The 21,944-nt window shown below is 38.6% G+C and overlaps 2 protein-coding genes and 1 pseudogene across 2 annotated transcripts in view; 2 read left to right on the top strand and 1 right to left on the bottom strand.

The window, feature by feature from the left end:
* Positions 1-306: 306 nt before the first annotated feature.
* LOC122030691 lies at positions 307-378 on the bottom strand (annotated as a pseudogene).
* A 721-nt stretch (positions 379-1,099) lies between these two features.
* Positions 1,100-1,747, top strand: LOC122029059. The gene is made up of 2 exons (XM_042588018.1): positions 1,100-1,363; positions 1,418-1,747. Exons 1-2 carry the CDS (start codon positions 1,100-1,102, stop codon positions 1,745-1,747), a joined length of 594 nt encoding a protein of 197 aa, XP_042443952.1.
* Positions 1,748-3,056: 1,309 nt separating this feature from the next.
* The window catches only part of LOC122029058, a 34,511-nt gene continuing 15,623 nt past the window's right edge, over positions 3,057-21,944 (top strand). The window contains exon 1 of the mRNA XM_042588016.1: positions 3,057-3,190. Coding sequence (XP_042443950.1) covers positions 3,057-3,190 — 134 coding nt within the window. The remainder of the gene's footprint in view (positions 3,191-21,944) is intronic.

Here is a 21,944-nt window from a genome sequence, read left to right as displayed (position 1 = left end):
GCCTGCTGTAATTCACATGGTTCAGCAGAATCAATTCGGAGGAAGACCGTATGATGATCCAAACCACCACTTGGAACTTTTCTACGAGATCTGCGGCACCATGAAAGTTAGCAGAGTCCCTCCAAAATCAGTAAGGTTATCGTTCTTCGGATTCTCCCTGAAAGATAGAGCCAAGCAGTGGCTAAATTCCCTTCCAACAAACAACATTACATCTTAGGAGCAGTGTGAGCAGAAATTCCTGGAAAAATTCTATCCACTGAGCAAAACTGTCCACATGAGGAACTTGATTGCAAGCTTTAAACAGGTGGACTCAGAATCATTATTTGAAGCCTGGGACAGATTCAAGAGTATGCTGAGACAGTGCCCCCATCATGGCCTTGAGAAATGGTTGGTTGTACACACCTTCTTCAATGGAATCAATTATCACATGAAGGTATCCCTTGATTCTGCAGCAGGAGGAGAACTAATGAACAGGAGCCTTGATGAAGCTGAAGAGATCATAGAGAATATGACACAGAATCACCATCAGTGGGCATCAGAAAGATCTGGTGGTTCTTTCTAAGGGAACCCAATAAAAGCGTCAGGGAAATTCGACGTAGATGCGGTCACTCTCATGTCTGTAAAGATGGACACTCTGACCAAGAAGTTTGAGGCCATGGGAAACAACAACAACACGACCAATGCGATAGTTTGTGTTTGCGAAACTTACGGAAGTACGGATCATGCTCAAGGTACTTGCCCCCTAGGGCCAATACAAGCACATATAAACCAACTTGAGCAGTGTGATGCAATAGTTAGCTACAACCAAAGGCAAAATAATTCGTACTCCAATACATACAATCCAGGTTGGAGGAATCACCCAAAATTCTCATACCGGAACAATCAAGATCAAGGGCCAGTAAAACAAAGCTATCAACCTGGACAACAAAGCTATCAACCTGGACAACAGAGCAACTCACCTGGGCAGCAGAACTACTCAGCTGGACAACAAACTTTTCAACAACAACCTTCACAATTGTCCAGAATTGAAAAGATGCTTGAAGAAGCTCTCTCAGAGCAAAAGGAGATAAAGAATGAGATCAAGCTATTAACTTAAAGAATGGAAAATTTTGAGAAGCATCGAAAGATGCAAGACAACCAGATAGCCCAGATAGCCCAATCCATCTCAAGAGCGCAGGGAACATTTTCAGGGAAGCCAGATATAAATCTAGTGGAACATTGCAACTGCATTGAGCTGAGGAGCGGACGTATTGTGGGAGACCCCAAAATCATTACTCAGAAGGAACTTGACTTAGAGAAGGAGCCCTCTCTCCTAATGCCTAATCAGACTCAAAACAGGGATGGGGAGGAGGCTACTAAAAAGGTTGAAGAAACTCTTTAAGTTCCCCCATAAAATTAGACGATTCCTTTCCCTCAGAAACTGATAACCTCCCAGAAGGATGAAGAGTTCAACCGCTTCTTGAAGAAGATCAAGGAAATTTGCATAGAAGTACCACTGATTGATGCACTACACCAAATGTCAAAGTTTGCAAAGTTCTTAAAGGGTATTTTATCTAACAGGAGGCAGAAGGGCGACTTCGAGATCCTAGCATTAACAGAAAATTACAGCGCTCTCCTTATGGCAAATTCTCCACCAAAGCTTCAGGATCCAGGAAGTTTCTCTATACCATGCAAAATTGGTTCTGAACTCATACCGAGAGCTTTCTGCGACTTGGGGCCAGCGTTATGTAAGAAGCTGGGCCTCTAGAACATTAAACTGACCATAATGGCACTACAATTAGCTGACCATTCATGCAGATACCCAATGGGAATAGTGAAAGACGTGGCAGTAGAAGTGGATGGATGTATAGTTCCCACAGATTTCATTATCTTGGATATGGAGGAAGACCCCAAGATACCGATCATCCTTGGAAGACCATTCCTTGCCACAGCTGGAGCCATCATCGATGTAAAAAGTCACAGTTTATCCTTGGAGATCGGCAAAGAAAAGATCGAGTTTGATTTATTTTATTCCTTCATCTGCAACCCCTCTTCTCAGGGCAATTCTAGCAAGATCAATATACACAAAGTCGAGGAGTGCAGTTTCCATGAGAGTTCCCCTCCAGCGAGCAACAAGAAATATATTTGTCCTGCACGAGCAAAACTGAAGGTGCAGACTAGAGCATTAACCCTAGGGGGAGAGCCATGCTTCCACGGGTTTAGTCCGCATTAATTGAAACGGGGTCGAGCTAAAGGCCTAAAACAAGCGCTTCTTGGGAGGCAACCCAAGGGTTTTTTTCATTATAGTTCGTTGTTCTAGTTTGGTTAGTTTAGTAGAGCATTTTTATTGTTTCTTTATTTTTTGGATGTTCGTTTTCAAGATGTGCAGAGCCTCCATGAGCTGGCCGTGAGCATTTCATGGGCATGGAGGCGTTAGAGGAACCGAAAGAGCGAAGGGTGAGTCACCGTGAGCCTAAAGGAGTCGACCGTGTGATCCCACACGGCCATGCGAAGCCAACAGAGGAATGAAGGCACGGGTCGTACAACCTTGCACGACCGTATGACCTATGCAGAGGAAGGACACTGGCCATGCCACTTGGCACGACTGTTCGAGACTACCAGAGAAGGAGATGACTCGGGCCGTGCCAATTGATACGGCAGTGAGACATGGCCAGAGAAGAGGAAGGACTGGGTCGTGCCAACTAGCATGGCTGTGCGGCCTTGGCCAAAAGGAGAACAGAGGAGGCCGTGCCAATTGACATGGTTGTACAGAGCCCTACCTAACCCGGCCGTGTCTATAAGACACGGCCGTGCCCCTGCCCGTGTGCGCCGCCCACCCTCCAAAAAACCCTATTTCCATCTTCTTCTCTCCCAAAAGCCTTCTCCTCTCTACTACACCTCATGAAACCCTGATTTCCCACCTCTAGAGCTCACTTTTGCTTAGATCTACTAGATCTAACACTTCCTCAAGCCACAAATCCGAAAAGAGAGAAGAAACTTCCCTATTTTTCCTTCCTTCTCCTCCCCTTCCACCCTCAAGACCCATTTCCACAAGAAACTCCTCAAAGCCTTGCACCATGTCGCAGATCTTGAAGAGACTTCATCAAGGAAGCTGTGGATCTGGCGAAGGAGATGCTCCGGGAGGCGACAAAAGCAAAGGGAATGCTTCTACTTCAAAAGTTAAAGGAAAAAAGGGTGGCATGCGACGAAGGTAACGAAAATGAGTTCAATATTATTTTTAAAAATCATGAATAAAAAGCTAGATATGATATCCTTATCGCTAGGAAAATCACATGCACTATATGGATACCATTACTATGGACATATTAGGAATCAGGGATGATGTAGATTGGATGATAATCTCTTTAGACTGGAATGATATTATGTACGCTCATGCACCGACTTACCCCCGCCTAGTCCTTGAATTTTAAAGCTCACTTGATGTTAAATTTTCTTCTGAAGATGACTACGTAGGGGTTATAACTTTTAGGATGATGAATAAAGAAGTTCGATAGACTTTTAGTGATTTCAATAATTGTTTTAGTTTACCCATTGGTGGTGCCCAAGGATTTGATGATGAAATTAGATGGAATGAATTTTTGACGTCGATAAACGGATCAAAAGATCGTTATGAACCCTCTAGAGCCAAGGCATCCCGCACGCAAAACCCGACCTTTAGATACCTTCACCGAGTGATGAGCAAAACGATCTTTGGTCGAGGAGAGAGTGATGGGGTGGTTAGAAAGATAGAACTCTATTCTCTTTGGGTGATGTTGAATAAAGTTGATTTTGATTCAGAATTTCATTTTTTGCAAACTTTGTGGAGGGCAGCTAAGGTGTAACACCCCACCATCCTCACTACTGGTCTGTGAGGGCAGAGCGCTACTGGACTACTAACTTTACTTAACTATCCTTGTTCACATGTTGATAGAAATTCCTAAAACTCTCGGAGAACTCAAAACATATAATTAACTAGCAGCGAAAGACTAAATGACTCATCAAATACATTCTACTCAACTCTTTGTTAATAAATTCTTATGCTAAATCCCAAGGCTTCTATAGTCCAGACATCACACATCCATCCGCACCTCCTTGTCGCCTTCCTTTGCTATTACTTTTCCTTTCCTTTATCTGCAGTAAGAGGAAATGCATCTATAAGCAAAATTGCTTAGTAAGCGCTATCTAACTCACAAAACTCGAGTATGCATGTAAGCTAAAAGAAATTTAGAAATTGAATGCTCATCTAATAGCAAACGAAACATAGCATACTGAAATACTAAACATGTAAGCAAATCTAAACAACATGTCAATATATAAGAAAGCTAAACTTGCTAAATTTTAAACTTATGTGAAGCTTATTTCTTTTGTTTGAAAACTTATACTTTAATACTTCAAAATAATAATCAACTTTCTTCTTGGGCCCAGGCATAGTACATCTTATGCGCGTTCCCTAATAGGTTGGGGTAGCGAGCCACCAATCCTAAAAGAGCAGACCTCAGTCTACCAGGGCCAAGACCTCGAAATTGGACACCTCGATTTGTTTAACGACAACCTCGGAAGTCGGGTACTAGCCTCTTAAATAAAGTAAAATACTTGTTATCTTTTATTACTTCTAATATATAATGTCTCGGTATTTTCTTTAAGCACCTTGTGTGCCAAAATCCCTAAAGTCTTGACTTTGGGATCTACTTAAGGTCTTGGCCTTTCTCTTTCTTTTCTTTATCTTTCTTACACTTGTTAATACTTCTAATAAAAGAATGCTTCTTTAAAAACTGAAATGTTTAAACAAATTCTAACTTTGAAATGCATAAACAAAAATCTGCATACTATGCTAATCAAAATTCTGCATACTATACTAATCAAGATTCTGCATTTTATGCTACACTATTTCTGCATACTATGCAAACATAAATTCTGCACTATAATACTTAACCAAACTGTACTATAATCTTTTTCTTTAAAAACTGCACTATAAGTTCCACCAAAAATCTGCACTACAAGTTCCACAAAAAATCTACACTATAAATTCCACCAAAAATCTGCACTATAAGTTCCACCAAAAATCTGCACTATAAACTTTAAAGAAATCTGTACCATAAGCTCTTAAGAAATCTGCACTACAAGCTCTAAAGAAATCTGCTCTAAAGAAATCTGCATTTTAAGCTCTAACAAATCTGCACTACAAGCTTAATTAAAATCTGCACTATAAGCTTACATAAAAATCTACACTATAAGCTTCATTGAAATCTGCACTATAGCCTTAATTAAAATCTACACTATAAGCTTAAATAAAAATCTGCACTATAAGCTCAATTAAAAATCTGCACTATAAGCTTAATTAAAATCTGTACTATAAGACTACATAAAAATCTGCACTATAAGCTTCATTAAAATCTGTACTATAGGCTTAATTAAAAATCTACACTACAAGTTTAATTAAAATCTGCACTATAAGCCTATATAAAAATCTGCACTATAAGCTTAATTAAAAATCTGCATTATAGACTTAATTAAAAATCTTCACTATAAGCGCTTCTCATGCTTCGAATTCAAGAAGAACAAAGGTCCGAAACTACTCCTACTGCAGGTGAGAAGCACTTACCTTGCTTCTTGGACTCATAACCGAACAAAAAGGGGCCTCTAGGACCTTGGCCGACCGCCGGAGATGATGCCCTAACTCCCTTTCGTTTTCTGCCCGAGCTCCGCCATCGTACGCAGAAGAGAAGGAGAGAATGGTTTAAGTCACGGGAAAACAGAGCATCAACTTATCCCTTTTTATAACTTAATATTTCTGTTAACTCCTTAAATAAATTCGCTACCTTTTCTAAACAGACAAATCCAACATCAACTTATCCCTTTTATAATATTCTGTTAACTATCTTAAATAAATTCGCCACCTTTTCTAAACAAACAAATCCAACATCAACTTATCCCTTTTATAATATTCTGTTAACTATCTTAAATAAATTCGCTACCTTTTCTAAACAAAAAAATCTGTTTGCCCACCTGGTCAGCTGGGTTTTGACTAAGTCAAAGGTCATGGGTTCAATTCTCGGCTTGGACATTTTTTTGTCGAAACTTCCTTCGTTTAGTAAAAATACCAAACGACCTCCAAAAATTACATAAAAATACTCTAAAAATTTCTAAAAATCTCTAGAATATTTTGAAAATATTTATAAATATTTTTAATAACTTTTAGAACTCCTAATGAGGAAAATTGGGTCGTTACATAAGGCATCTTCGGGGATGATAGTGCTTGGTGGATTGATCACCTAAGTAGCATTCAATCTGGGTTGTGCACTTGATGGATTAGAGGTGATTCATGGTAATGACAAGATCGACATTGATTCTTGTCTTGCTATGAAGATGATTTGTAGGGATGAGAATGAGTTTTCTTTCCCTAGAACTAATGATTTTCCATTACCCCTTCCTTGCCTCGAGCACACTTCAGTTCACGACCCCACGAATTGGGTGATTACTGATTTACACCCCGAAACTGTACCCTCCATTGTAGAAGAACTCGAGTACCACCAAGAGCCCTCATCATCAGGATTTCCGCAGCCCTCCGGACATCCGGACCTTCCTAGACACTCTTTTGCATATGGCACGGGATCCTCTAGGTTTGATTTTTCTGACTTCCGTACCTCTTTAAACTCCCTTCATGAGAAGCAAAATACCTAACAACGATTGTTGGAGGGTCACTTCAAGTTATCGAACGACCAGTTTAGGGAGGTACAGGATCATTTTCGGTCTATAGTCAGGTGACCAGGAAAGAATGAGAAATTTTATGGATGATATGGATATCACTAGATAACAAGTAGATGCCCTATATCAATATCATCAACACCTTGGCCATCTTCTTGGTATGCCTAGATTTCTCAGTGACACACATCGGGGACCCCCTTATCCCCCACCCCACCACCGTATTGATTTCATTGGGATGATGAAAAGTCTAAGTCTGTGGGGGTGTTGTGTCTTTTTGCACAACCTGAGTTGAGTCGAGTTTTCGAGTTTTCTTTTCTTTTTACATTTTCTTTCTGCTTTGCATATTTTTATTTTTAGTCTATTTTTTTTATCTGCATTTTTTCTAGTTTCATGTTTTTATTTGCATCTCATTTGTACTTTGCTTTGTTTATTCGCATTTCTAGTTTTGAGGCATATTTGAGAATATCAAACCTTCTACTTTTTCTGCTACTTGTCCGATAGCAAAATGACTAGCATTTTCTTAGTTTATGAGTTGTCAAGATAGTGTTAGTATGTTTGGTGTATCTCCTTTCTCTATCTCTAGTAGCATGAAATAAGCTAAGTACTGCACGGAGTTTGGTATAAATTTTGGTCTAACCTTAAGGATCTTATTTACACTACACCTAAGTACTTAAGCATGAATAGTAGAAATATTTTTGGAATAGTTATGATTCATCCGAATTGGTTAGTACTTGTGTTCCCATGGGGATTTCTTATTTACATTTTGGTTACTGGATAACCTCAGATCATGAAAGCTCATTTGGAAAAATCTAAATCCCAGCATATGCATCCCGCATGTGTGATTAGTGCTACACAGCACCAAAAAAAATTTAAAAAAAAATAAGAGATAAAAAAATAGTTGTCATGAGTGGAAACTAACAATTCATCCCTTTTAGACCGAGTTAGGTAATTGGGAAAATGAATGTTATGTTTCTCTTGATTCCGAGAAGTATCCTTTGAGACCGTGTGTAACTTAAGAAAAATGAACCAAGTGTGTGGCAGGTAAGTGCCTATCACCGGGAACATTAGGAACTCAATCGTATAATGACTTAACAAGGACAAAGAATTGAAACTTAAAGAGTTTGAGCTACTTGTTGCACCGACCACAAAGAACTTATGCTTAGGCCATACTTAGGTAACTTCACAATCATGCTTATCAATGAAACTAGTTGATAGAGTTAGGCGAATGCACTAGGGATTATGAAACACTGCCAAGCGCTCCCGAACATAGTTTATAGTGTTTTACTTGAGGACAAGCAAAGGTTCAAGTCTGGGTGTGTGATGTGCATAAATATTATGATAGTTTATGCATGTTTTTATGCACATTCGCTTGCTTTATACGTACATATCCTTTGTATGATCGTCTCTTTTATCATGTATTCATCATATATACTCTTTTGCATAGATATTTGCTCTTTGTTTGGTTTGTGTTGAAAGGAACAACTTTCAGAGTGAAAACAACATTTGTCGACGCACCGGAGTGAGCTAGAGAGCACGACCGTGTGGCCAGACAGAAGAGGAGAAATGCACGGCCGTGCCCCCCATGACCGAGGCCAAGCAACACACGGCCATGCAACCCTGCACAGTCATGTCCCCAGAAGATGAGTCCCAGCATCACACGGTCGTGCCAATTGGCACGACCAGGCATCGCATCCAGAGCCAAGTTAGGGCACGACCGTGCCGCTGCACCGCGCCCTATCCTATAAAAGGGGTTTTAACCCCTTTTCCGAGGGAGGGAGTCGGGAGACGAGCTGTCAAGAGGAGAATCACTCTGGTGCCATTCCATGTCATCTAGAACATCGATCCAACGACCTTTCATCACCACATCAACTCCAAAAGAAAAGGATTGGGTCCGAAGATCACTCATCGTCATTGGATAAGCATACTTCTTCTTTCTCTCTTTGCTTTTGAGGATTGTGTGTTTAGATTTACTATGTCTTCGGTTTTTTCTCCAGCGTCTATGGAGTAGAGTCCTTGTTCTAGGATGAGGGAGTAATTGTGGATTGGTTTTAATGTAAGACTCATGTTATGCTTATATTCATTGGATGATTTCGCTTACTTTGTTTCGACTACTCGATCTCTTTGTCGTGTTGATTGATTGTGTAGGAATTGCCAACCTCGTAGAGGGAATACCTTAGATCGTACACCCGAGGGGCCCTAGTGACAGGGGTAACCCATTCACGGACATATAGGGTACTTCCTTGAAAGGAGAGGCGATGCCTCCACAAGGATGTAAGAGACCAAACTAAGCTTCTAAATTCTATCTTTGATAACATCAATAAGAGTCGTGTCCTTGTGATCTACTGAGGCGCCCTAGTGACAGGGGTTAACCGTAACAGGATTTCATAGGGATCATCTTTGTTTGGTGCTCAAGGATAGTTTCTTTAGCTTCCGGCGAATGCATGCCGATGGATAATGAGTATAGGATAGTATGAGACATATCAATACCACCACAATGAAACCGAACTCCTAGAACTCTTCATTAACCAGGTTGATTTCTTCTCGTTGCTAGTTATCATCCCCTACTTTCTAATCTCTTTCTTAGATTACTTACAACCATCGATAGTGTAGCTAATCTTAAGTGTGTCATCACTAGTGCTTATAACCAGTCCTTGTGGGTTCGACAATCTTTTATATTACTGACGACGAATCCATGCACTTGCAGAATCGTAACACTTGGTCACTTCCTCTAGGTCAACTCTAGGGATAGCTTCCCTTGTGACCTTCTTAGTGACTTTCTTTGATTTCTTAAAAGTCTTAGTCATATTGGTCTTGGCAAAAATACTTCTAGGGATAACTCTCCTTGTATCTTTGACTTGACCCCTAGACCTAGGATTGGTTCCATAATTATATGGAACCCTATGATAAGAGGCTTCATCCTTCTTGATTTTAGGTTTGTATCCAAACCCCTCCTACCATTAGATGATTCTTGTCTAATTATCCCTAGGTTATGCTCTTTGACCGTTAATAATATTTTCTATTTTCTTTAGGGTCTTTTCTAATTTATCAAGCCTTGACCTCAAGGCATGATTTTCTAACCTTAAATCCTTAGATTTGGATTTTTCTTGATTTCCATCAGCATTTTTATTTTTAGGCCTATAATTAAAATCCTTAGAGTAATTGCCTAGTTTATCTACCTTCCTAGCCTTAGAGGTGGTAGTCTTAGCATGATAGGCCACATGATTTCCTTTAACACTATCATGCCTCCTATTTTTATAGTAAATAGTATTAAAATGATATAAATTAGACCTAGCATGTTTTTTACCATGATTCAAAGGGATAGGCTCAATACATGATACCTTGAGTTTTGCCTTGGAAGCTCCCCCTTAACTTGTGCTTCCACCCTTGACTTTGACCGATTTCTTCTCCTTTGGCCATTGGCTCCGATAATGTCCTTTTTGGTTGCAAGAAAAACACATAATGTGCTCCTTGCACTTCTTTTTATGGGGGCAATCTCCTTGGGCTTTGGTGCCACTTGGCCCTTCTTCTTAGCCAATTTAGGACACTTACTTTTGTAGTGCCCATGTTCCCTACACTTAAAGAATATAATATGATTTTTATTTTTAACAATTAAAATTGTTATACCTTTTCTTGTAGGGGTGGCACATGATCCTCCTTCTTCACTTGATCCGGAGGTAGAGGCTTATTCTCGCTCCGAAGTCAATGATTTACACTCCCCCTCAATCCTAGAGGTGGAGGCTTCATTATCTTCATCTTCTTGCCTATTGAACAAAGAGTATGCTCCTTCTTTGCTCTTTTGGTTGCACTCCTTTGAGGATGAAGCTTCTTGGACTTCTTCTTCGAAAGTTGAGCATCTCTCAACTTCGGAGTCCTCTTCCTCTTGGTCTTGCTCCAATGAGTTGCCCTCTATGGATTTCTCTTGGTTTGATGCAGTGGAGGGTTCTTCATGAAGCTTGGCCAATTTGCTCCAAAATTCATTTGCATCCTTGTATTCTCCAATTTTGCAAATGATTGTGCTTAGCAATAGACTAACCAATAATTTGGTTACCTTGTTGTTCGCCTCGCACCTTTGAATTTGCTCCTTGCTCCATTTGCTTTTCTTGAGAATTTTGCCCTTTGAGTCTTTTAGAGCTTCAAAGTCTTCCATTAGAGTAAACCATTGCTCTATCTTCATCATGAGGAAATTTTCAATCCTTGATTTCCAAGAATCGAAGCTCATTGATATGAATGGTGGAGGCACCCTTGTGTCAAATCCAAGTTCATCTTGGAATTCCATTTGAAGTTGAGCCTTTGATGAAGTCTTCGACTTGTTGAAATTTGCTTTAACTTCTTCTCCCTCTAGCTCGTTGCCCCTTCTGGCGATGATTCTAGTGAAAAGCAACCTCGCTCTGATACCACTTGTTAGGGTCGATTTGTAGCTAGAGGGGGGTGAACAGCTAGTCACGCTTCGTTACTCATTCCTTGACGATGATATGCATTGGAATGTAACTGAAGCAATGCTAACACTAGGATTTACATGGTATCCACCTCAAGATGAGATGACTAATCCAAGGATCCACAGACACGAGCACTCTTCACTAAGAAAACACTCCTTCTCAGTAACTACCAGAGGTGGAGAAACCTCATACAAGACTCACACAACAAGATACACTCAAACAAGAAGAAAATACACAAGTGTATAAATAAAAATCTTCTCTTGCTTGATCTTGTTGATGTAGATCGCCTCTGGACCCTTTGGAAAGTGCAACAACACTTCTCTTCCAAGCTCAAAGTCCGGCAGTGAGTGTCGAAGAGAATCGTAGTAAGATCGAGGAAGAAGCCTTTTGGAGAAGAAGCTTGCCAACGGCTATATACTTCGTGCTTCTAGGGCTCATCAATTGGGCATGCTCCCAATCGATTGCCACATTAGATCCGCGCCATCCCAGCCATCCATCACTCGCTACCTGGCAGCGGTCACATCCCTATCTATCGGCTGATCGATTGGGGAGACTGAATTGATCAGCTGGTCGATTCAACCTTCTTCTGTGCTCTCGCGTCTGCACAAGAAAACTTGCCCCAATTGATTGACCAATCGATTGGGGAGACCAATCGATCGGACGATCAATTGGGGAGCATTTTGTGCTCGTTATTTCACTTCCCAATTGATCGGTCGATCGATTGGGTCAGCCTTCTTCGTATCACACCTTCAATCGATTGAATAATCGATTGAACCATAATTCAATTGATCGATTAATCGATTGACTTCCTTTTGACTTTCTTAACTCAAGTCTAGGGTCTCCAATTCCAACATCTGGTCAACCATGACCTGTTGGAACTCCTTATGCCTAGCATCTAGTCAACCTTGACCTACCAAGACTTCTTCACCAAGTGTCCAGTCAACCCTTGGACCTACTTTGACTTTTCTTCTCGTGCCAAGTGTCTAGTCAACATTGACCCACTTGGACTTACCATCTCATGCAAAGTGTCCAATCCTGCATGACCCACTTGGACTTCCACCATATGTCCAGTCAAGCTTGACCCATCTCGATTTCCTTATGCTAAGCATCTAGTCAATCCTTTGACTTACTTGGGCTTCCAAACACTAGGTGTCCGATCAACCTTGACCCACCTGAATCTCCACGTGCCTAGCTTCACTCACCAAGTCTTTCCTTCTGCCTAGCTTCGCTCACTAGGATTTTCTATCTGTCTGGCTTCACTCACCAGGACTTTCCCCTAGGTTCACTCACTAGGGTTTTCACTTAGCTTCACTCACCAGGATTTTCTCACTGCCTGGCTTCACTCACCGGGACTTTCACCTGCCTAGCTTTACTCACTAGGTGTAACACCCCACCCTCCTCACTACTGGTCTGTGAGGGCGGAGGGCTACTGGACTACTAACTTTACTTAACTATCCTTGTTCACATGTTGATAGAAATTCCTAAAACTCTCGGAGAACTCAAAACATACAATTAACTAGCAGCCGAAGACTAAATGACTCATCTAATATATTCTACTCAACTCTTTGTTAATAAATTCTTATGCTAAATCCCAAGGCTTCTATAGTCCAGGCATCACACATCCATCCGCACCTCCTTGTCGCCTTCCTTTACTATAGCTTTTCCTTTCCTTTATCTGCAGTAAGAGGAAATGCATCTATAAGCAAAATTGCTTAGTAAGCGCTATCTAACTCACAAAACTCGAATATGCATGTAAGCTGAAAGAAATCTAGAAACTGAATGCTCATCTAATAGCAAACGAAACATAGCATACTGAAATACTAAACATGTAAGCAAATCTAAACAACATGTCAGTATATAAGAAAGCTAAACTTGCTGAATTTAAAACTTATGTGAAGCTTATTTCTTTTGTTTGAAAACTTATACTTTAATACTTCAAAATAATAATCAACTTTCTTCTTGGGCTCGGCAACTGTACTTGCTTTTACTTTTGTAATGACTCGACCCATTTGGTGGCCCATTTGGCGACCCTCGGGTCATCGTCCGTCGACCGTCGGCCGTGTCGTTACTACAAGGTTATCTAAACCTAGGGACGACTATGGGAGCCCAACCCAAGGACAACTGAGAGTCCAGCACAGTGCCACTGATAAAAGTAAAATTCTTGTTATCTTTTAATACTTCTAATATATAATGCCTTGGCATTTTAATGAGCACCTTGTATGTCAAATATCCCTAAAGTCTTGACTTTGGGATCTACTTAAGGCCTTGGCCTTTTTCTTTCTTTTCTTTATCTTTCTTATACTTGTTAATACCTCTAATAAAAGAATGCTTCTTTAAAAACTGAAATGTTTAAACAAATTCTAACTTTGAAATGCATAAACAAAAATCTGCACTACAAGTTCCACCAAAAATCTGCACTATAAACTTTAAAGAAATCTGCACCAAAAGCTCTTAAGAAATTTGCACTACAAGCTCTAAAGAAATCTGCTCTAAAGAAATCTGCATTTTAAGCTCTAAGAAATCTGCACTATAAGCTTAATTAAAATCTGCACTATAAGCTTACATAAAAATCTGCACTATAAGCTTGATTGAAATCTGCACTATATGCTTAATTAAAATCTGCACCTATAAACTTCATTAAAATCTGCACTATAAGCTTAATTAAAAATCTGCACTATAAGCTTAATTAAAATCTGCACTATAGGCTTAATTAAAATCTGCACTATAAGCTTACATAAAAATCTGCATTATAAGCTTAATTAAAATCTGCACTATAGGCTTAATTAAAAATCTGCACTAAAAATCTGCAATATAAGCTCTACATAAAAATCTGCATTATAATCTTAATTAAAATCTGCACTATAGGCTTAATTTAAAATCTACACTATAAGCGCTTCTTATGCTTCTAATTCAATAAGAACAAAGGTCCGAAACTACTACTGCAGGTGAGAAGCACTTACCTTGCTTCTTGGACTCACAACCGAATAAAAAGGGATTCTAGGACCTTGGCCAGCCGCCGGAGATGATGCCCTAACTCCCTTTCGTTTTCTGCCCGAGCTCCGCCATCATACGCAGAAGAGAAGGAGAGAATGGTTTAAGTCAGGGGAAAACAGAGCATCAACTTATCCCTTTTTATAACTTAATATTTCTGTTAACTACTTAAATAAATTCGCTATCTTTTCTAAACAGACAAATCCAACATCAACTTATCCCTTTTATATTCCAATATTCTGTTAATTATCCTAAATAAATTCGCTACCTTTTCTAAACAGACAAATCCAAGATCAACTTATCCTTTTTATAATCCAATATTCTGTAAACTATCTTAAATAAATTCGCTACCTTTTTTAAACAGAAAAATCCGTTTGCCCACCTGGTCAGCCGGGTTTTGACCGAGTCAAAGGTCGTGGGTTCAATTCTCGGCTTGGACATTTTTTTGTCGAAACTTCCTTCGTTTAGTAAAAGTACCAAACGACCTCCAAAAATTATATAAAAATACTCTAAAAATTTCTAAAAATCTCTAGAATATTTCTAAAATATTTCTAAATATTTTTAAGAACTTTTAGAACTCTTAATGAGGAAAATTGGGTCATTACAATCTCCCATACCTTATAAAAAGTTCGTCCTCGAACTTAGAATAATTCTATAGCATGTTCTCTACCTTGTACATGCATTAGTTAGCTTCCATAATCTAATGTACTAAGGAAAACCACATCAAAGGTATCTTATGACCTCCTAACCTACTTTCAATGAACATAAGCATAAGCAGTGACATAAGCATGACAACATAAACGTAAGCATGGTAGATGAACTAAACATAATGATAGACTCGATCACAAGCATGTCCATATGCATAGGCAAGAACATAACATGAATATAACGTGGACCTAAACATAAACGAAAATATAAATATAACATGACTTGAACATACTTGCATGCATACTTATAAACATACTATTGTGGTGGCCTAGTTGCACTTAGTAGTACCGTAACATAAGTTGTTGATCAGACAACTACCCTAGCGCTAGGTTGGTAGGGGTCCGAACTTAGGACCGGAGTTCCCCTTTATTCTGGCGCGCTCACCGGGCTTAGGTCCCCGGATTATACCACCATCCCAGAACATATCTTGTTTGATTCTGGCGCGCTCACTGGGCTTAGGTCCCCAGATCATACCACCATCCCAGAACATATCTTGTTTGATTCTGGCGCACTCACCGGGCTTAGGTCCCCAGATCATACCACCATCCCAGTACACATCTTGTTTGATTCTGGCGCGCTCACCGGGCTTAGGTACCCGGATCATACCACCATCCCAGAACACATCTTGTTATGTAAAAGAAACTAAGCAGAATTCTTAACTTTATAAGCACTTCTAAACATCTCCCTATTCTGTACATATAATCTAATACTTCTAAGGATTTCTCTTTACTGTAAAGAATAAAGAAAAGCATACTAAAAATTAAATACTTTCCTACTTGAAGACGACAATGTTGGTGCTGATGTGTGATGTTGGAGAATAGGAACTGCTCTGATACCAACTTGTAACACCCCACCCTCCTCACTACTGGTCTGTGAGGGCGGAGGGCTACTAGACTACTAACTTTACTTAACTATCCTTGTTCACATGTTGATAGAAATTCCTAAAACTCTCGGAGAACTCAAAACATACAATTAACTAGCAACGGAAGACTAAATGACTCATCTAATACATTCTACTCAACTCTTTGTTAATAAATTCTTATGCTAAATCCCAAGGCTTCTATAGTCCAGGCATCACACATCCATCCGCACCTCCTTGTCACCTTCCTTTACTATAGCTTTTCCTTTCCTTTATCTGCAGTAAGAGGAAATGCATCTATAAGCAAAATTGCTTAGTAAGCGCTATCTAACTCACAAAACTTGAGTATGCATGTAAGTTGAAAGAAATCTAGAAACTGAATGCTCATCTAATAGCAAACAAAACATAGCATACTGAAATACTAAACATGTAAGCAAATCTAAACAACATGTCAGTATATAAGAAAGCTAAACTTGCTGAATTTAAAACTTATGTGAAGCTTATTTCTTTTGTTTGAAAACTTATACTTTAATACTTTAAAATAATAATCAACTTTCTTCTTGGGCCCGACAACTGTACTTGCTTTTACTTTTGTAACGACCCGACCCATTTGGCGGCCCATTTGGCGACCCTCGGGTCGTCGACCGTCGACCGTCGGCCGTGTCGTTACTACTCGGTTATCTAAACCTAGGGACGACTATGGGAGCCCAATCCATGGACAACTGAGAGTCCAGCACAGTGTCACTGATAAAAGTAAAATACTTGTTATCTTTTAATAATTTTAATATATAATGTCTCGGCATTTTAATGAGCACCTTGTATGCCAAATATCCCTAAAGTCTTGACTTTGGGATCTACTTAAGGCCTTGGCCTTTTTCTTTCTTTTCTTTATCTTTATTATACTTGTTAATACCTCTAATAAAAGAATGCTTCTTTAAAAACTAAAAATTTTAAACAAATTCTAACTTTGAAATGCATAAACAAAAATCTGCACTACAAGTTCCACAAAAAATATGCACTATAAACTTTAAAGAAATCTGCACCATAAGCTCTTAAGAAATTTGCACTACAAGCTCTAAAGAAATCTGCTCTAAAGAAATCTGTATTTTAAGCTCTAAGAAATCTACACTACAAGCTTAATTAAAATCTGCACTATAAGCTTACATAAAAATCTGCACTATAAGCTTGATTGAAATCTGCACTATAGGCTTAATTAAAATCTGCACCTATAAACTTAATTAAAATCTGCACTATAAGCTTAATTAAAAATCTGCACTATAAGCTTAATTAAAATCTGCACTATAGGCTTAATTAAAATCTACACTATAAGCTTACATAAAAATCTGCATTATAAACTTAATTAAAATCTGCACTATAGGCTTAATTAAAAATCTGCACTATAAGCGCTTAATTAAAATCTGCAATATAAGCTCTACATAAAAATCTAAATTATAAGCTTAATTAAAATCTGCACTATAGGCTTAATTAAAACTCTGCACTATAAGCGCTTCTTATGCTTCGAATTCAAGAAGAACAAAGGTCCGAAACTACTACTGCAGGTGAGAAGCACTTACCTTGCTTCTTGGACTCACAACTGAATAAAAAGGGCTTCTAGGACCTTGGCCGACCGCCGGAGATGATGCCCTAACTCCCTTTCATTTTCTGCCCGAGCTCCGCCATCGTACGCAGAAGAGAAGGAGAGAATGGTTTAAGTCACGGGAAAACAGAACATCAACTTATCCCTTTTTATAACTTAATATTTCTGTTAACTCCTTAAATAAATTCACTACCTTTTCTAAACAGACAAATCCAACATCAACTTATCCCTTTTATAATCCAATATTCTGTTAACTATCTTAAATAAATTCGCTACCTTTTCTAAACAGACAAATCCAACATCAACTTATCCCTTTTATAATATTCTGTTAACTATCTTAAATAAATTCGCTACCTTTTCTAAACAGACAAATCCAAGATCAACTTATCCTTTTTATAATCCAATATTATGTTAACTATCTTAAATAAATTCTCTACCTTTTTTAAACAGAAAAATCTGTTTGCCCACCTTGTCAGCCGGGTTTTGACCGAGTCAAAGGTCGTGGGTTCAATTCTCGGCTTGGACATTTTTTTGTCGAATCTTCTTTCGTTTAGTAAAAATACCAAACGACTTCCAAAAATTACATAAAAATACTCTAAAATTTTATAAAAATTTCTAGAATATTTCTAAAATATTTTTAAATATTTTTAAGAACTTTTAGAACTCCTAATGAGGAAAATTGGGTCATTACACTAGGTCTTTCACCTAGCTTCACTCACTAAGATTTTTCAACTACTTAGCTTCACTCACTAGGTCTTTTACCTGGGTTCACTCACCAAGATTTTTCAACTACTTAGCTTCACTCACTAGGTCTTTCACCTGACTTCACTCACTAGAATTTTCCCTTGCCTAACCTTCAGTTAGGACTTTCCCAGTCAACCTTGACCTACTTGACTCTTCTTCACATCAAACTAGTTAGTCTTTGACTAAAGGGGAATTATATTAACAATCTCTCCAATCAGATGATTGCATCTGCAATCTCCATGTATTGTTAAACAATGAAACTTAAACATCAAGACTCAAGCTTGAGCCAACTCAAGCTTAGTCAACTTGGTCAACCTGACCCATGGGATATTGCACCAATACAGTGGAGGGCATACTGTAGCCCTCTTGGTAGGAGTTTGACATTCTCACAAAAAGAAGGATAACCAAAGAAAATCTTCAAGACCTTTATCTTGGGATTAACAGTAAGAGATAAAGGAGAAAATAGAATATAACAAAAATAAAATTAATTTTTTTACAAAAATAAAAGAAAAGATTTTTAAAATGCTCAAAAAATGGTTAAGTTAATTTAGAGTGATTGGCTTTGATACCAATTAAAAGATCAGAATAGCGATAGAGGAGGGGGGATATCGTATATTAAAAGTCTTTTTCATTTTGTAAAACTAAATCAAAGTGAATAGAAGTGGCAAGTAAAGTACAACTTTGTTTTTACATGGTTCATAGTCTCGTGACTACTACTCCAAGGCCCACAATCCTTAACTGTACTCGTTGAGTAATCCACTAATAGTAGTTCTTCTAGAGGAAGCAAAATTGTACAGGTATAAATACAAGTATGAAAAGAATTTACCAACAACAATGAAATAGAAAAGTAATAAGGTTGTTGGAGATCTTCTCAAAGAAGAGTTGTGGTAACCTGCATGAACAACAGTATAGCAGAGAGAATGAATCAGAGATTAGAATTGTCACCTAGAGTTCTCTTTGTCTCAGAGCTCAAGATGTACTTTTATAAGTTACATTTGATCAATTGAAAAAGCCTTCATTCAACTGATCATGTGTCCTTCCTTCTCTACCGAGATCCGATCTTCGCTCCATTAATTACATTTATTGTTTGGTCAACTGATCACTGTGTTTAGTCGATCGATTAGACTGAATTCTTTCTTTACCAGCTTTGATCATAAATTGCATTTAATGTTCAGTCGATTGATTCCTAGGTTCAGTCGACCGATTTGCCTAACTTCCAAGTTTACTTTACATGATCTGAACCCTACCACATCAGCTTGGTTTGGTCAACTAAACCTCTTATTTGGTTGACCAATCCCATCAGATTCAATATAATAGAGTTAGTTTTCTTAGTATAAAAAATATCTCTACAACACAAAATTAGTATAGTAGTATAATGATGCATGAGTAAGAAAAGACAATAATATAAGTACCCCCATGGTGGTGTTGATGGAATTAATCAAGTCAAGTTAGGTCTTGTGTATTTAATCCTTGTGTCTAAGTGTGTATGAACTTAGGAACATAAGAAGTTGAGCAAAAGACATAGCTAGCGAGAAGAATGACACAGGAAGAGAGCCGATGAACTCGGTGCGTTAGAGGGATGGGGTGCTACGGAAGAGTACGCTGGCGGATGAGAAGGAAGTGCATGACATTTCCGAGGGATGAGAAGCTGGAGCAGAAGACTACTCGAGCATAGAAGGTTGGAGTTGGGTTCGGGTGAGCACAACTCTAGAAGGCCAGAAGATCACCCAAGCAACTGGAGAAGAAGGTAGTGACCCGAGAAGGCGTTGGATGGTTAGCACATGGCTAACCAATCCAGATACTAGGACCAGTTGGTCCGAGCGCCCAGACCGTTCGGATGCTTAGACAAGATGGTCTAGGTGTCCAGACCACTTTGGTGCTGAAAGGGTGCCTCGATGCAGTGGATCAACTTTGGGTCCATGTCACCAGCGGTCTAGGCGCACAGAGCAGGTTCGGGTGCCCGAGAGTGCATAAAAAAGTATCTTCGTACCATTGTGAGGCCATTGCGTAAAGATAGAGTTTGCCACGCTAGGGGGTGCCCAGATAAGATCCTGGCACCCAGACTGAGCCATGTCAGCAAATGGTCAGATTTGACCAATAGGTTATAAATAGAGCACTGGTCTCAGTAGTTCAACACAACACTTGTAAACGAGTTCTATACTTCAATTTCTACTTCTGTTCTTTACTTTTCTGAGCATTCAATGTTATAAGAGGATACTCCTCCTTTGGCAGAAGGAAATTTTAATGATTTACATTTACCTTGGATTAATAATGTTCTGATTACAAACCATGTAAATATTCTTGTCTCTTTTTGTATTTTATGCATTTAACTTTCTGTTTCTTAATAAGTGTTTGTCTAACTTAGTGCAAAGATTAAGACAGAATACTTTTGTAATTTCATTCAATTCAGCCCCTTCTTGCTGGCCACCCAGGGACCTATAAGTGGTATCAAAGCAAGAATACTTTAGAAGAATTAACCGTGGATCGATGCAAAGAAATTGATGGACAGACCAAGCCTCAACCCACTAAAGTTTGAGGGGGAGTTCACATACTAGAAATATCGAATGGAGGTATTTCTAAGAACAAATTTTGAAATTATTTTAATAATAAAGTTTAGTTTTATAGTTTCTATGGATCAATAAGGAGAAGAGAAAGAAGAAAATCAATGGATGAAGAAGGAACAAAGTGACTTCGTAGCCAACAGCAGAGTGGAATATCATTTACTAACTGTATTACCGCCTCAAGAAGTTAATCGTATCCAAAGCTACACCTCAGACAAAGAACTCTGGGAGACATTCATGGAGCTCCATAAAGGCACCTCCGAAGCAAAGCTTGCATGATGAGATATTCTTCGGAGTAAGCTAACGAACCTCCGCTTAGAAAAAGGTGAGAAGGTAGCTCAACTACAAGCAAAGATCAAGGAGATAATCATCAGACTGATCAATCTCAGTGAAACGGTAACCAACTAGGACTCAGTCTACTACGTGCTCAATGCATTCCCAGAACTCTAGAGTGGACCTCAATAATAAACACCTATTACATTTCTAAAGACTTAGAGATAAGTACCTTAGAAGAACTCTTCTCAACATTAGAATTACATGAAACTAGATGTGCAGGTACAACAAAAGAGTCAAGTCAGAATTTGGCACTGAAAGCCAACAAGAAGAACAAACCCGAGTCAGACTTAAATCTGGATGCAGACCAAGAAGCTTATATGGTAAGGAAGTTTAAAATGTTTTTTAAATCTAACAAGTTTAAAGAAATGCAAACTAGAAAAAATTCAAGAAACAAAAGAAAGATTTGATACTACAATTGCTAAAAAGAAGGACATATAAAGGAGGACTACCTAGAGCTCAAGAAGGAGAAAGACAAAGGGCCAAGATGAATCAAGCACAAGAATCTCAAGGCCACTTGGGATGAAAGTTCATCATCCGAGTTCGAAATAAAAACTTATGATATGCTGGACTTACACTATGGCTAGTCACGAAGAACCAAGCAACTCAGAAGCTAGCATCAATGAAGGGGGGCCACATCAGATAAATGCAACGATGTAGGAGGAGAATCTAGTTTCAGATCCGACATGGTAAGTGAGGTATATCTCTTACCTCCTGATCAATTATACTTTGGAATAAAATTCATGTAAAAATCAATGTGTAAACTCAAAATAAAAAATGAAAAATTGAAAAAGGAAAATCAAGAAATAAAAATAATCTTCGCAAAATCATGTCTAGTAGAGAATTTTGATAAATTGAAAATTAAAAATGCTAAGTTAAAAGAACAAATTGAAATTTTAAAAATTTTTGCATATTCAAATTTCAAATTTAAGAAATTATCAAGGGCTAAATTGGTATTATAGATTCCATAAGGATCAAATCCGAAAAGTAACAAGAAAATATATACCAAGAAAATTTCTAATTAATTCAAT

This window comes from Zingiber officinale, chromosome 10B, assembly GCF_018446385.1.
Source record: "Zingiber officinale cultivar Zhangliang chromosome 10B, Zo_v1.1, whole genome shotgun sequence".
NCBI lineage: Eukaryota > Viridiplantae > Streptophyta > Magnoliopsida > Zingiberales > Zingiberaceae > Zingiber > Zingiber officinale.
The sequence above is the reverse complement of the archived record's forward strand: the minus strand, read 5'-3'. Positions and strand labels throughout refer to the sequence as shown.

Coding starts and splice junctions, on each gene's coding strand:
- LOC122029059 (XM_042588018.1), top strand. CDS start 1,100: ATGGAAAATTTTGAGAAGCATCGAAAGATGCAAGACAACCAGATAGCC. Junction 1,364..1,417: donor GGGAGGAGGCTACTAAAAAG/GTTGAAGAAACT, acceptor CCTTTCCCTCAG/AAACTGATAACCTCCCAGAA.